The sequence below is a fragment of the Oreochromis aureus genome, linkage group 1 (genome assembly GCF_013358895.1).
Source record: "Oreochromis aureus strain Israel breed Guangdong linkage group 1, ZZ_aureus, whole genome shotgun sequence".
In the NCBI taxonomy this organism is placed as follows: domain Eukaryota; kingdom Metazoa; phylum Chordata; class Actinopteri; order Cichliformes; family Cichlidae; genus Oreochromis; species Oreochromis aureus.
In genome coordinates this window covers 15995933-16009281 of record NC_052942.1, presented here as the reverse complement: position 1 = coordinate 16009281, position 13349 = coordinate 15995933, and the positions used below count along the sequence as shown (strand labels likewise).

Here is a 13349-nt window from a genome sequence, read left to right as displayed (position 1 = left end):
TGAGAAGAGTGACGCTTGTTAGTGTGCATAAAATACAGCGGAGCTCGTGTTACTTCATTCCATTCAAGGATATCTCTTTTCTTTGGCTTGAGAAACTCTTGGCGTGCTTTTGCAGTACGCTTTCTGTCATTATCCATTTGCACCGGTGAAGCGCTGTCTGATCAGTTTTGCAGCATTTGGCTGAATCTGAGCAGAGAGTAGAGGCCTCTACACTTCACATTTCATCCTGTTGCTTCTATCAGCAGTCACATCACCAGTGTACCCATGCCATAACATTGCCTACAGCCTGTTTAATTCACATCATGAGTGGTTTCTCACATTCTCCATATCTTTCTCTTCCAAAGTTAATCTTGGTTTCATTGCGCTCTTTTAGAAGTTTCCGGCCAAGAATGAAAACATCCGCTAGGCATTATAGACAGTCCACAATGGTAATCTTACCTCATGGAAAGTGTTCTTCACTTGGTTTGATGTTGTAAAGAGTTTCTTCTTAACCTAAGAAAATAATTCTGCAATCACCCACTGTAGCCATTTCCAGTGATCATTCAGGCCTTTTGGTGTTGTTGAGCTGGTCAGCACATTCACTCTTTTTAAGAATGAAGCAGCTTGTGGGTTTGTTTTTTTCTACCTCGACTGGTTTATATTTGTTATTCAGCCTAATTATGGTCTGGACCTCAAATTGAGAGTTTCAGTGAACAACCACCAAATGCAAATTTAAAATTCAGAATCAGCTCTAGATCTTTTATCTGCTTAATTTGTCCTCAAAATAAATAAATATAATAAAAAAAGAAAGAAAGAAAAGAAAAAAGAAAAGGAGGGAATGGGCTTCGCAGTGCTATGAAAACTGGTTATCAGTCAATTGCTCAATTACTTTTGAGCATGTGAAAATGAAGGATTGTGTATAAAAATGGCTGTAATTACGCAGCACTTCATGTAAAAACCTTTGTACAACCTTTTGAATTAAAGCTGAAAATCACATCTGGATTTTGGTAATGTACAGAGGTAAAACTACAAAACATATGTCATTAACAACATGCTTATGGACCTAACTGTATGCATCTAAACTGTGTAGTGCCTCAGGCTATACATACCACAGGGTGCGGCAGGGTTCATGATTAATATTTTCTCTACAAGAACAAAATATATAGAAACCCTGGGAATAGGCACTTGCTAAACTTGCACTTGCCAGCTGTGTATGGCACACTTAACTTTCTTTTTATTAACTGTCTTCATTTTATGATCTGCCACTTGATGAGACACATAAGGATCTGCTCTTTCTGGATTTTATTGTTAATTTACAGATGTAAGCTGAATTCAATTTTGAGACACCGTTTCTGAGATCCTTGAGAAATGTATGTTTCAGAGCAGCTTCTCAGGATCCTGAAAACATTTTACAGTCTGGTCATGAAAGAGGCATTTAACATGATGTTAAGTACAATTGCAGATATTTAGCTAAAAGCACAAACAAAATAAATTTCTCTTTAATCCGGTCACAGGTGCAACTTTACATATGACTCGCACTTTGACAGAATAAAGAGTTAAACCGCACTTCTACAGCTGCAGGTCGGACTTGAAATGAAACCAGTTTGAGTCACTTACGTTGAAAAACATCCTTTTAATAGGTCCGTGCCACACACTAGTGAAAAATAAAGCTCCTACAAAAGAATGATACTTTTATTCCACAATATCTTAAATAAAGTAACTTCAAGTACTTTTGACTTGGGTACAAAAAAATCTAGCTGCCTCCATCAGGCCACAACACACAGCAAGGTTCAACACAGTGGTTAAAAATGGCCTTAGGTCCTTGTATTGTGGCAGATTGTGAGGAAATGTATCATGGAAGCATAACTGAATGCTTGTTGTTCCTTTTTTTTTCTCTTTTTAGTTATTATTATTTATGGGGAGGAATGATTTCTGTGTCACTGTCCAACTTTGGAGGCCTTGTTGGATTGAAATCATATAAAAAAATAATTATCATAAAGAATGAAAACTAAAAACGATAACATCCCCTACATGCCCCTGTTGGAAGGGTAGGCACTACCAAGATTAAGGATACCACAGTGTTTGCAGAGGATATGTATATACTGTACAAACAATATTTATGATAATGTTTTCATCACGTTCACTAAAATAGAATGCTACAATCATTCTAAGGCATAAACAATATCTTAATATTCTTAAACAATTTTTACACATTGTTCCAAACAAGACATAATATAGACATTAATAAACAGTATATACACATGAATCACCATAGCCTAACTGTTCCTCTGCAGTTACTGTAAATAAATGCAGTTTTACAGATCGAACAATTGAATACAGTCCTCCGATGCCCCAAAGCACTGAACAGTGTAAACAGCTCTTTTTTTTTTCTTTTTTTTCTTTTCTTTTTTTTTTTTGTCTTGGCTTCGTTTGATATTTGGGAGAGAGAGAAAGAAAAAAAATTATAACACAATAACACATTCCTTTTCAGAAGTCAAAGCAGTTCGGCTGATTCCTCCTTTTTCATAGAAAATGAAGTGGACCTTGATTCATAAATAATTATTACAAAATTAAATACATTCACTATAATACGATTAAATAACAAACGAACAAAAAAACCCAAATAAACAAAAAAAAAGACTATTTACAAGTAGTGGAAAGTATTCTAGCGCAGACACATCAGTGACATTTTTGAGGATTCATTCAGTGCAGTGTTCTGAGACAGGGAATGGTATTGCACTATGACACCCCATTTCTCTGGGACTCTTTGGGGCTTTTATCCCTGTTGTAATAAATCCAGCGCACCTAAACAACTTTTTATTTTTCAAGGTGACACCTTTCCTAAGCACACCACAGGTTCCTTATTAAGGAGTCGGCTTCTTCTTCTGCTTCTTCTACCATCCTGCAAAGCCACGTTCTCCATCACAAAATAAAAAGTAACACCTGGTGCTCCGGTACGAAAAGTTGAATGGGTGTATTGGGGAAGAGTCTGAACAGACTTTTTTTTTTTTTTTTAAATCTTAAGTGTTTTTTTTTTGTTTTAGTTTGTTTGTTTCAGAAGCTCAGTCCAGCGCTTCTCAAAGAACTTCCTCATGTTATGACCAGCTCGACCAATGTCTGAATTGTCTTCATTGAATTTTTCACAGTTATCAAAGACCAAGTTGACATCGATGATGAACGTCTCCAGGTTTTGATACCTTAAATTAAAAAAAAAGACATATTCAGGTTAGAGAGAACAGCAGACACATCACATAATTCCCTGGAAAAACACAAACAAACAAAACTGAAAACACTAGTCTTGCTTTAACTTCTGTGCGAGGCTTTTAGCAGAAAAAAGAACCAAGAGAAGCGATGGGAACTCACTGGCTGCTCACAAGCTTCTCACGTATGGTGGAGAAGTCCATCGGTTTCTTGATGACCTTCCTGTAGCCGGGCACCGATTTCAGGTTGACAGGTGTGAGAAAAGGCCATGCATCCTGATGCCGCTCCAACTCAGCAAGGAGTACTCTGTAGGACACACACACACACAGTTAAACTCTGGCCATGACTTCGTGTAAATATAAGCTTTGTGTATAACACAGAAAAGCTTTCTTTCATAATTTCCTCTTCCTTTTAAGCAGCTATAACCAATATTTCTGGACTGACAAGGGATCGGTTACATGCGGGTAAAGTGTGTGAATGAGGCTCTCATTGTGCCTGAATACTGGAAGTTTCTTTCAAATCATTGTTTTGGGTTTATGGTACACAAGGCTAGGACTAGCTGGTGAACATTGGAGCTTTAACAGCTGGAGAATCAGGTATTTCCCCAGAAAGCTGAGTAGACTGAAAGCCGAGGTAAAAGAAAGCTAAGATAGTGCTGCTTTCCCCTAAGTGGTTGTGTAAACAGCATTTCCTAACCAGTGTATTTCAAGGTACTTTCAGCTTTCTGTTTACAGTTTGTTTCTGCTGCTGGTTAAAAATATGTCTGTGGAGGTTTAAAGTTTGCATTTAACTCATAATCTTTAGGGTTTTATGAGCTAATAAAACCAATAATAAACAAAAAAAGAGGCTGACTTTGTGCTGAAAAATTCCAGGAATGAAATACTGCAAGTAAACGTTGATCTGAGGTTTTGCGGCTTTAACCACAACAGAAGATGTAAAACACATCAGCTTCCTCCAACCTTTCCATACAGCTTTGTAGCAGGTGGAAATTACTGTGCTACTACTGAGAAGAAAATGACACAGAAAGACAAGTGCAAACACGCCATGGAGACATACCTGCATAATCCCAGGTCCCTGTTGTTGTCTCGAGCCGTCTTGGCTCGCTTCACACACCCAGGGCTCTCCTGATTGGATGCCGTTAGAGCAGGTGAACTCTCCTCCATTTTCCTCTTCCTGCTGGTGTCTTTTGCTCCTTTTTTGGGCGTACTGCTGGCACTTGCCGAGTCATCCTCTGACACTTCCCCGTTACCGGCCTGCTTTCCATTCTTCTTCGCCTCTCCGCCCTTCTTGCTACTCCCCCCACTAGATGCTACTGGTTTGGCTGGAGGCTTTTTGCTTTTGGGGGATGGGCCACTTGCCTGCAAAAGTATCCAAAATTACAGCATTTCCTTAGTTCGGGTGCTATTCAAACTGGAACCATTTAGTTTCATCCTCCTAATATTGTCCTTTCCTAAAATGTCATATCAATTTGCCATATCTTACACAAGCAATAATATTTAGTCCCTTTGCTGACCACATCTGCGTCAACACAAATTCTTTAAAGCCTGCGTTAAAAATCGTTACTCAGCTTGTATCAGTATGAGTATTACTTATGAGTTTTACTGTCACTTAATGGGATAAATCCATGCTGCAGACAATAAAAGTGAAGAGCAAGCAATAAAACTCTAGGGGAGGAGCAGCTGATGAGATTTCTTTGAGCGAGCAAGTGCCCTTGCGGTTTAGATGCACAAGATATACTCTACAATGTGTCCTTTTTCTTCTTGCCTTTCTACCATCAACTTTACAAAACAGGAGTAAAATAAGTCCTAAGATGAATCTAAAAAAACAGCTCATAAAAAAAAAATCATAAGTAATAAAGGGTTCAGATACCTTGGATATGCAGGCCGGGCAGTACCAGTCTCCTTCTGGGATGCTGGTGATCTTGGGTTTGTGACAGTAAGTGTGGCAGCCTTTGTCACAGCCATCACACAGCAGGAGGAGGTCCTCATTATCCCCCTTCTTGCACATCTGACAGTACTACAAAATCAGTGCGTCCATTAAAAACAAGTGCAAACCTTCCAAATAGTTTTCAATTAACAGGGTGGACACAGGCTGTTGTTTTATTCTCTTACCACTTTCATTATGGACCTCTCCCAGGCAATGGACTTCTGCAGTTGCTGGATACACATGGCCAGCTGGGCGGCGCTGCGCACTTCGCTCAGGGCCTTCCTCCACACTTTCATACCGTGGGCCACCTCCTCCTCGCTGCTGAGGGAATTGAAGGGAAGGTTATGAGAATCAAAATAGATACACATATGGGAACGTGTGGGGTTATTTACACACAGACTACAACCCGTAACCAATAAAACTAAGGCTGCTGTGTAAAATGTGAATAAAAACAAAATGCAGTGACTTGCAAATAATTTCAAGCTCGTGTATATAATGTTCAGGGGCATTATCACAGCATTTTACTCTTTATTTTAAGCTCTATGGTCAATTTGAATTTGATTCCAGCAACATGTTTTTTAAAAAAAGTTGAGACGGGCCAACAAAAGACTGTGTGTGAGACGCTGTAAAGCATCATTAGGTTCAGTAGTGAAAAGAGTGCTGATGTGAGGCTGAGTCTCTAAGAAGTCATTCAAGATGGACTGAGGCAAAGCAGAAAACTGGTCTCTGGTGTGACAAATCTTAATTTGAAAGTCAGAAATCATTGACTGCAGGCTAAAGACGGTAAGACCTACCCAACTTCTTATGGTATGGGCACCATTAATGCTAAGCAAAATACACACAATTTAGAGCAACAAATGCTGGTAGTGTGTCATTCTCAGGGAACGGTTTGCTTATTTCACAGCTCAGAATCAATCTGTAGTAAGATCCTGGCTAATCCACACCTGTTACCCACTGAAAACATTTGGTGGGCCTGAAACAAAGCTAAACTTTACGTCAAGCAAAAACAGAAAGGTGTAGAATATCAAAACTACAGAAAACAGACGCGTTTCTGAAATGTGAATTTATCAGTTTCTTGACATTTAATATGTTCTAGTTGTTCCGTTTTTAACTAAACAAATTACTTTTAATACGTTTCAAAGCACAGCATTTTGTTTTTATTTAAAGTCCACACAACTTTTTATGAAAATGGGTTTGTAGTAAACTGTGTCAGTTGAACCAGATGCTGTAAAAAGCTCCATCTGGGCAGAGACAGGCATGACGTTTTTGGGAGTATAGAGTGCTGGGGAGAGGTACACACTGTTTTTATCATGTTAAGGGGGACGCTCATGCAGGAAGGGTAAGAGTATGCTGAATAGCGGGAGCTGTAAGTAAGCCTATAACTGAGGTTGCTGATGCACAACACCATGCAGATGACTTTAGGGGAAAAAAATGGCAGTGAGTGGAGCCCCTCCCACACAAAAAGCTGCACAAGACAAAAAGGAAAAAAAAGAAAAAAAAAGCAACAGGCGACCACAAAAATCTGCTGTGAAATCAGCAAAGACCCTCACCCTTTGAGTAATATGGGAAACAAAAAAAGCACACATAGAGAGAGGAAAGGGTCTCAGTGGGAGAGTGGGGAGCTGGTTGGAGAAATGACCTACCCTTCCCTGTCAGCACTAGTAGATGGGGCGGGGGCAGGGACAGTGACCGTACCCACATTATCCAGCCTGATCTGAATGGTGGTACCTAAGGGGCTCCTCAGGTACCTTCTCTCGATGTTGCGCTCCAGATCAGCCAGACGTGTCACTGCAATGTCCAGCGGGTTGTCCGGGTGACGCATCACCCCGCCCTTCTCTCCACGCTCCTCCAGATGCTCCTTGGATTCCTTGTCTCCCGTGTTTGTCGCCGATGCCGTGGATTTGGTCAGGGGCTTGTGCTCGTAGTACACCAGGTCCTCACGCTCAGACTGAGGGTCCGGGTACGTCCAGCCCTGTGAGAGGAAATCAGCTGTTGAGTTTTTTGGCCTCTCAAAAAAACCCATAAATTTCACAAACAAAATATGTAGAAATATTTGTGCTAGAGTGTTACTATTTCACCTTAACCTGCAGGCTGGCTGCGGTGACCTTCCTCTCCAGTTCCTCAACCTGCTGCAGTATAGCGATGTCCATTTCCATTGCTTGCTCCTCAACACACCAGCCCCGCACCGACTCCACACTGACCTGGCTCTCCTCCAACTCATGGAGCTCAATCATGGCCACTAGATAAGCAACACAACAGACACCAGCACATGATGTAGGTAAACACATGGGTTAGGCAGTGAAAGACAGTTATTGATATAAACTTCAATAAAACTCACTGATACAGTATTAGCAGTTTATTGTGGGATTATAAGGAAACGCTTCTAAGCATGAATGAATCTGTGGCACATCATTATGTGCTCAGAGGAGCTGTTTCCAGACTTACCGTCTCTGTGTTTGGTGCAGACCTGGGGTATGATCTCCATGTATTTCTGCATTTGTCTCTGGAGGGCCTTCTCTCTGATTCCTCGGCTGTGGAGAGCACTGACGAGAGCCCTGAGCTCTTCGATGTCAGACACCCGCCACCAACCTGTCAGCATCTCTGAGCACACGGGTGTGAAAGCAAGAAGATGTTTTGTTCAGTTAAGACATTTTACAGTCAGATCAAACTGGGCTTAAGTAAGGATAGCATTGGCTGATTTCATTATATTTATACAAAATAATACATCCAGTGTCGCTCACCTTCCGGAATGGGTCGTGGCATGGCGTGGTCGAGGGATTTGGGCATCTCCAAGGCGGGAGAGGGCATAGAGCAAGTTTTCTCAATGCGAGGTAAAGGCGATTCACTTTTACTGGAGACACTTGCTGCTGTGTTGCCCTCTACAGAGTGACCTGGCATGGGGCTAGGGCTGCTGCACAGAGGCAGGCTGGGACTTATCATTCCACTGGGCCAGCTTGCGAAAGAAACTCCTAGCAAAGAGCCACCTGACTTCACCTGTGGAGAAAAGAGGGACAATAGAGGGGTGAGGAAGGTGATAGTGCACAAAAGGAAATATAATAGCAACATGTTTACCAGCCAGGATTCTCACCTGCAGGGTGGATAGTGGGTAGCTGAGGATGCCAGTTGGGTGGTGTGGGCTGGCAGAGGCTGAGGCAGCAGAAGGGGTGAGAGGGAGAGCAGGGGATGGAGGTGGGGATCTGGGTCTGGCTGGGGTGGAGGATGCCTGAGGAGACACACGAGGCACTCCTGGTGGTGTTATGGTGAGGGAGGAGAGGTCGCAAGGGTTGCGAGGGAGCAGACTGAACCAGTGCCCACTCCTTTCTGTTAGCACTCTGAGCAGCTGGTCGTTCGCTTGGAATGCAAGGTGTGGCGATGGAGCCGGGGATGAGGTTGGAGGAGTGTTCCCTGGGCTTTCACGTGCAGCTGGCAGGCACGGGGCAGATAAAGAGGATGAAGCCAGGGGAGGGATGTTTGTTGTGTCGTTAGCGGTCACCATGGAGGGAGCTGTTGCTGCCGCCGTTGCAGGCTCGAGGGTATTGTGAGTGGGGGAGGACGTTGACACAGTGGTTGTAACAGGAGTGCCTAGGGGACTGCCATTCTGTCTCACATGTGGACTCTCCTTGTCTTCTGCCTTCACCGATTCTTTACCAATGTCCTTGCTGACTTCTCTGAGAGCGCACAGCTTGGTTACACAGCCTGGTTGCTGGTAGAAGAGGGTTGGGGAGTTTTTCTTCCCCTCGTGTTCCTTCTCCTCCTCTTTCTGTTGCTCCAAGTCCTGTGTTCGAACACTCTGCCCATCGAGGTTGGTGGGTTTCTCCTTCTGCAACTCAATCTCTTGAGGTTCTTCTTTGACCTTGACCTCCTCTGCTGCTCTCCTCCTCCTCTGTCGCTCCTCCTCCAGTTCCTCTGGAGCTGCAGGAAAAATGAGAAAAACGTACTCAAGTTAGAAAGTGAACTACTGTAACACTGAAACTGGATCCTGATTATTGGACATTACACTAATTCGCTTGCTTTCGGAAGACAGGCAGAGCTGTGTTATTAGTGTTGACAGATGCTATCTCAAATTAGTCTTTATCTGCGTATTTCACTCGGCAATAAAACAGCTGAACATGCAGCTACACGAATTATAAAAGGTCTTTCTTTGTCTTCTTGCCAAGCCTGTTACCATTACACATTCATTTTCCAAATATCCTCTCAGATAAGCAAAGTGAAGCATATACGTATTCAGAAAAACATAGTGGGCGGTGTACTGCAACAACCTTCTCCACTCTCCATGGCTTCAATGAAGACCCCTCCACAGTGGGGCAGTACCCAGTATCGGCGGCGGTACCGATCCTGTCCATACATCATGGAGCGTAGGGAATGGGATATCTCAAACAGCTTTCTTCTGGTCTGATGATGTTGCTGCAATTGTACAAAACATAGGTGGAAATTACAGACCTTCCAAAAACAGAAGAAATCTGCCCTACCTGTTTTTTTTTTTAAATTTTGTGCGACATATGAAGCATCACATAAGATGCTAATGAGGTAATTTATCAAACTAATTAGTGCCTTTATTAGTAAACAGACCTATGGCAACACAAATATTCACACAACGTACAAATCACATTGTAGTTTTCAACACATTTCGCAGCTGTTATTCCAAAGTCTAGCATTGCAGGTGTCTGAGGCATTACTTCTACTGCAGCAGGAGATTTTTCTTTAATCTCACTTTGTCTATTCGAGTGTATCCCACATTAACTGGATCAATCAAACACTGATTCTCATGCATTTTAAAGCATTTAAACGTGTTCAAGAACGGCATACCTTGGCCATTTTTTCTATTTGCTTCTCCAGTTCCTCGACACTGGTAGCGTGGTCAACTTCATCCTGATAGAGGAGAAAAAAAAAATACAGGAAATGTCTTTGAGCAACTGCACAAACTCTTAGTTTCTTATAATGAAGCTGGCTCTGTCACCTTACCTCATCATATGTCTCCACTTTTTTAACCTTCTTTATTTCTTCCTCCTCCTCTTCCTCCTCTTCCTCCGGTTGGTCGTCACTGTCATCGTCGTCGTCGTCGTCATCTTCGCTGTCTCCACCCAGTTTCCTCTTGCGTTTGGTGGCTGAGGATGGAGTGCCAACAGACTGGTTCTCTTCCACACCCATGCTGGCTTCCCTCTTTCCAGTTCGTTTGGCATAAATGGTTCTCAACCTGTATAAGGACACAGGAGTTTAGTCTGACCTAGCACGGAAAACAAAATCATTATTTTTAGGGTTAAGAAATCTTACTTCTTCAGTTTTCCCTCCATAATGATCTTGTCTTTCCTCATATTTGCCATCTGATCCAGGTTCTTGTCAATCTCACTGCACGAGGAAACACAATTCTGTTAATTATAGCTGTGGCAGTGTACATCCATTGTTTTAGGTAATCTCAGAAACTAATAAATATAATGAGTAAAAGTTCATGGGGGCTGGCTACCATTTACAGCTCAAAAAAAGCTTAATATAACAGCTGGTATCCCAGAGCACAAATGAATACTTTTATTATTTCCCTACAATAAAAAGGACTGCAAATTACTGCTCCCTACTGCAGCTTTATTAATTGTCCTCCACCGTATCAATAAAAAAAATAACATCACTGGCTCAGATATAATTTGAGCGTTAAACAAAATAAAAACACATATACCGCATTAACTAATTTTTTCCAGTGCGTGGTTGGTGAAAAGGACTGTTAAGATTTTTAATTTTGTCTTTTAATTATGTCCCTTCAGAGGAAGAGACACATCCTACACTGACATATGGTAATGTGCAAAAGTCTTCTTTCTTTTATTCTATTGAAACATGTGCAAACATACATAGAAAACAGTGTATGAGGCAACAACAATTCTAATGAGCTTGAAAGTCTATATTTGGTATGACCACATTTATTCATTCTTTAACACAGCGTGAACTCTCTTCAGATTTCTTGTCATTTCTTTAAGTCGTCTTTAGGAATAGTTCTCCAGGCTTCTTGTAAGACATTCAAAGTTAATATTTGGATGTTGGTTGCCTTTTGTTCTGTTTTCTGTTCAATAATGAATAATGTTAAGATTCAGGCTCTGTGGAGGCCAATCCATGACTGTGTGTTTTTCTATCCAAGTATACTTTTACTGCATTGCTGGTGTATTTGGTGTCACTGTCATCAAAGATTAAGCTGTTGCCCATCACATCCTTTCCTGATGATACTGCATGATGGATCAAAATCTTACCATACGTTTCTGTGTTCATAATTCCACCAATTTTGGGAAGGGCCCCACCAACACCATTTGAATTCATCACTTCATCAAACCTGTTGACACTGATTTTCAGTCCAGTTCTCGTGTAATTTGGCAGACCTCACAGCATTTTATCCCGATTCCCTTTCCTTAAAAATGGCTTCTTGACAGCCATCCTTCCACTGAGACCTTTGTTGATGAGGCTTCAGTGAACAATAGATGGATCAACTGAAAGGCCAGATACATCCCTCAGGTCCTATTCCTAAAGGATATGACTTTCAGATACTGTTCATTTCCTTTAGATATTTTGTTTGGGGATCACCTTGTTGGTGCAAAAAATACTACTTCATGTCTTTAAAGGCGTGTTAGCTTTGTCATTTAACTAAAAATAAGCTGCTAGACTTTTAGAAACCCTGGAAAATTAGTGCTCAAGACTACTTAAAAATAAATACATAAATAAATAAAAGAAAGCTTGGCTCCTTGGAAGTGAAATATGCCTCAAGACTTTTGCACAATACTGTGGATTACTCGAAGTGGTCAGTTACCTACCTGATGACAGCTTTGCTGCAGGCCAGCTCGTTAGCCAAGAACCCCAGAATTGAGGCCTTCTGAGCAGGTGTGTGAGCCTGAAAGGCCTTTGTCTTCAAACTGAGAGCCAAAGGAGCCAGATCTGTATTTGCACAATGGGCTCCCATGTACATCTGTAGCACCTCAGAGACATTATCTCTGTTGATGCCAACGTTAGTCAGGTGGTCCCCCAGCATGGTTTTTGTCTGATAGGGAAGTTGATGATAGCAAATAAATAATATATACATATATATATATATATATATGTATATATATATATATACATATTTTAAAATAGATGAAAATGTACCCAAGCCTGTAATCTAAAACCAAAAATATTACATTGCTAGTAAAAATACAGAGGCATCAGCATTAAAATAATGTCAAGTCAAATGTAAAAACAATGATTTTGAAGTCATTCTAAATGACTTTGTGAAAGATCTTTATAATCCTAAAGCTACTCCTAAATCTATATGACAAAGCTACATATGGTGGCATCATTAATATATTGTCTCTTATGGATCACATTTACTAACTTGATTATGTCTCAGCTACAGTCCTAAAGCAGAATCAGTCAGTTCAAAACGGAGCTCACCTTTTGTCCAGGCGGCAAACCGGGATCACAGACTGCCAGAGAAAGCAGTTTGACCAGAAGGTCTTGAACTTGGCCCATGCTGTCCCCCACATTAAGCAAGCCCTCCTGTAGCATTCCCAGCGTGGGCACATCCGTGTTCACATCGAGTCCCAAAACCTTTCCAAAGCCTCGCAAGAACTGCATGAGCATCAGGCAGTCCGACACGGCACGTCCTGGTAGGATGAGTCCGGGAATCCTGGAGAAGTCAGGGAGAGCCTGGATGCAGGAATATGGGTAAAATTAGGACTCTTTTTGCTCATATTAGGATCAATTGGTAAAGCTTAGAAAAACATGTGTGTCACATGTTATGTGTATGTGCTCAAAACAGTATTGACAGCTTAGTTTATGTATTTTGCAGTATGCTATTTTAACCACATGAGGGCGCACAATTCCACATAAAAATACTCAGCACCATGTGGTCTCAGGAAAAACAGTCCACTCAATAACAATAATAATAATAATAATAATAATAACAGTAATAATGATATTAATAAGGTACCTTATGATCAGACAGACACATATCTTCATTTGGTTTCTTCAGTTCCCTCGCTATCTCCAGCTCCAGCCTCCGTTGCTCCAGTTTACGCTCTTTGTTCAGACGCTTCTCATCCCTTTTCTCCTGCCGCAAGCGTTCACGCTCCTAGAGAGTCCAAAATTCAAGGGAGCATTAGGAAAGAAAAATGCGTGTGTGCATTTGTGTGTGTGTGTGAGAGAGAGAAAACAGACAAGAAGGTTTACTTGACTTTGCTGAGCTGTGTTAGAATTCAGCCTAATGCTGCTGTGCATTCAAAGGAAAAGTGCTTGAG

The 13349-nt window shown here is 41.4% G+C and overlaps 1 protein-coding gene across 15 annotated transcripts in view; it reads right to left on the bottom strand.

Moving 5' to 3' along the window:
* Nucleotides 1-1264: 1264 nt before the first annotated feature.
* The window catches only part of baz2ba (bromodomain adjacent to zinc finger domain, 2Ba), a 68634-nt gene continuing 56549 nt past the window's right edge, over nucleotides 1265-13349 (bottom strand). For 8 of the 15 annotated variants that reach the window (XM_031728907.2, XM_031728904.2, XM_031728905.2 and 5 more), the window contains 17 exons: nucleotides 13043-13183; nucleotides 12505-12759; nucleotides 11892-12115; nucleotides 10378-10452; nucleotides 10069-10300; nucleotides 9913-9975; nucleotides 9366-9510; nucleotides 8195-9018; nucleotides 7848-8100; nucleotides 7552-7707; nucleotides 7185-7345; nucleotides 6750-7078; nucleotides 5292-5427; nucleotides 5050-5196; nucleotides 4237-4538; nucleotides 3343-3486; nucleotides 3020-3176 (listed from right to left, as the gene is read on the bottom strand). In XM_031728907.2, the coding sequence (XP_031584767.1) occupies nucleotides 3020-3176; nucleotides 3343-3486; nucleotides 4237-4538; nucleotides 5050-5196; nucleotides 5292-5427; nucleotides 6750-7078; nucleotides 7185-7345; nucleotides 7552-7707; nucleotides 7848-8100; nucleotides 8195-9018; nucleotides 9366-9510; nucleotides 9913-9975; nucleotides 10069-10300; nucleotides 10378-10452; nucleotides 11892-12115; nucleotides 12505-12759; nucleotides 13043-13183 (3744 nt within the window). Of the gene's footprint in view, nucleotides 3177-3342; nucleotides 3487-4236; nucleotides 4539-5049; nucleotides 5197-5291; nucleotides 5428-6749; nucleotides 7079-7184; nucleotides 7346-7551; nucleotides 7708-7847; nucleotides 8101-8194; nucleotides 9019-9365; nucleotides 9511-9912; nucleotides 9976-10068; nucleotides 10301-10377; nucleotides 10453-11891; nucleotides 12116-12504; nucleotides 12760-13042; nucleotides 13184-13349 lie in introns of all 15 variants that reach the window. The other 7 variants (XM_031728908.2, XM_031728913.2, XM_031728914.2 and 4 more) reach the window with 4 other exon arrangements.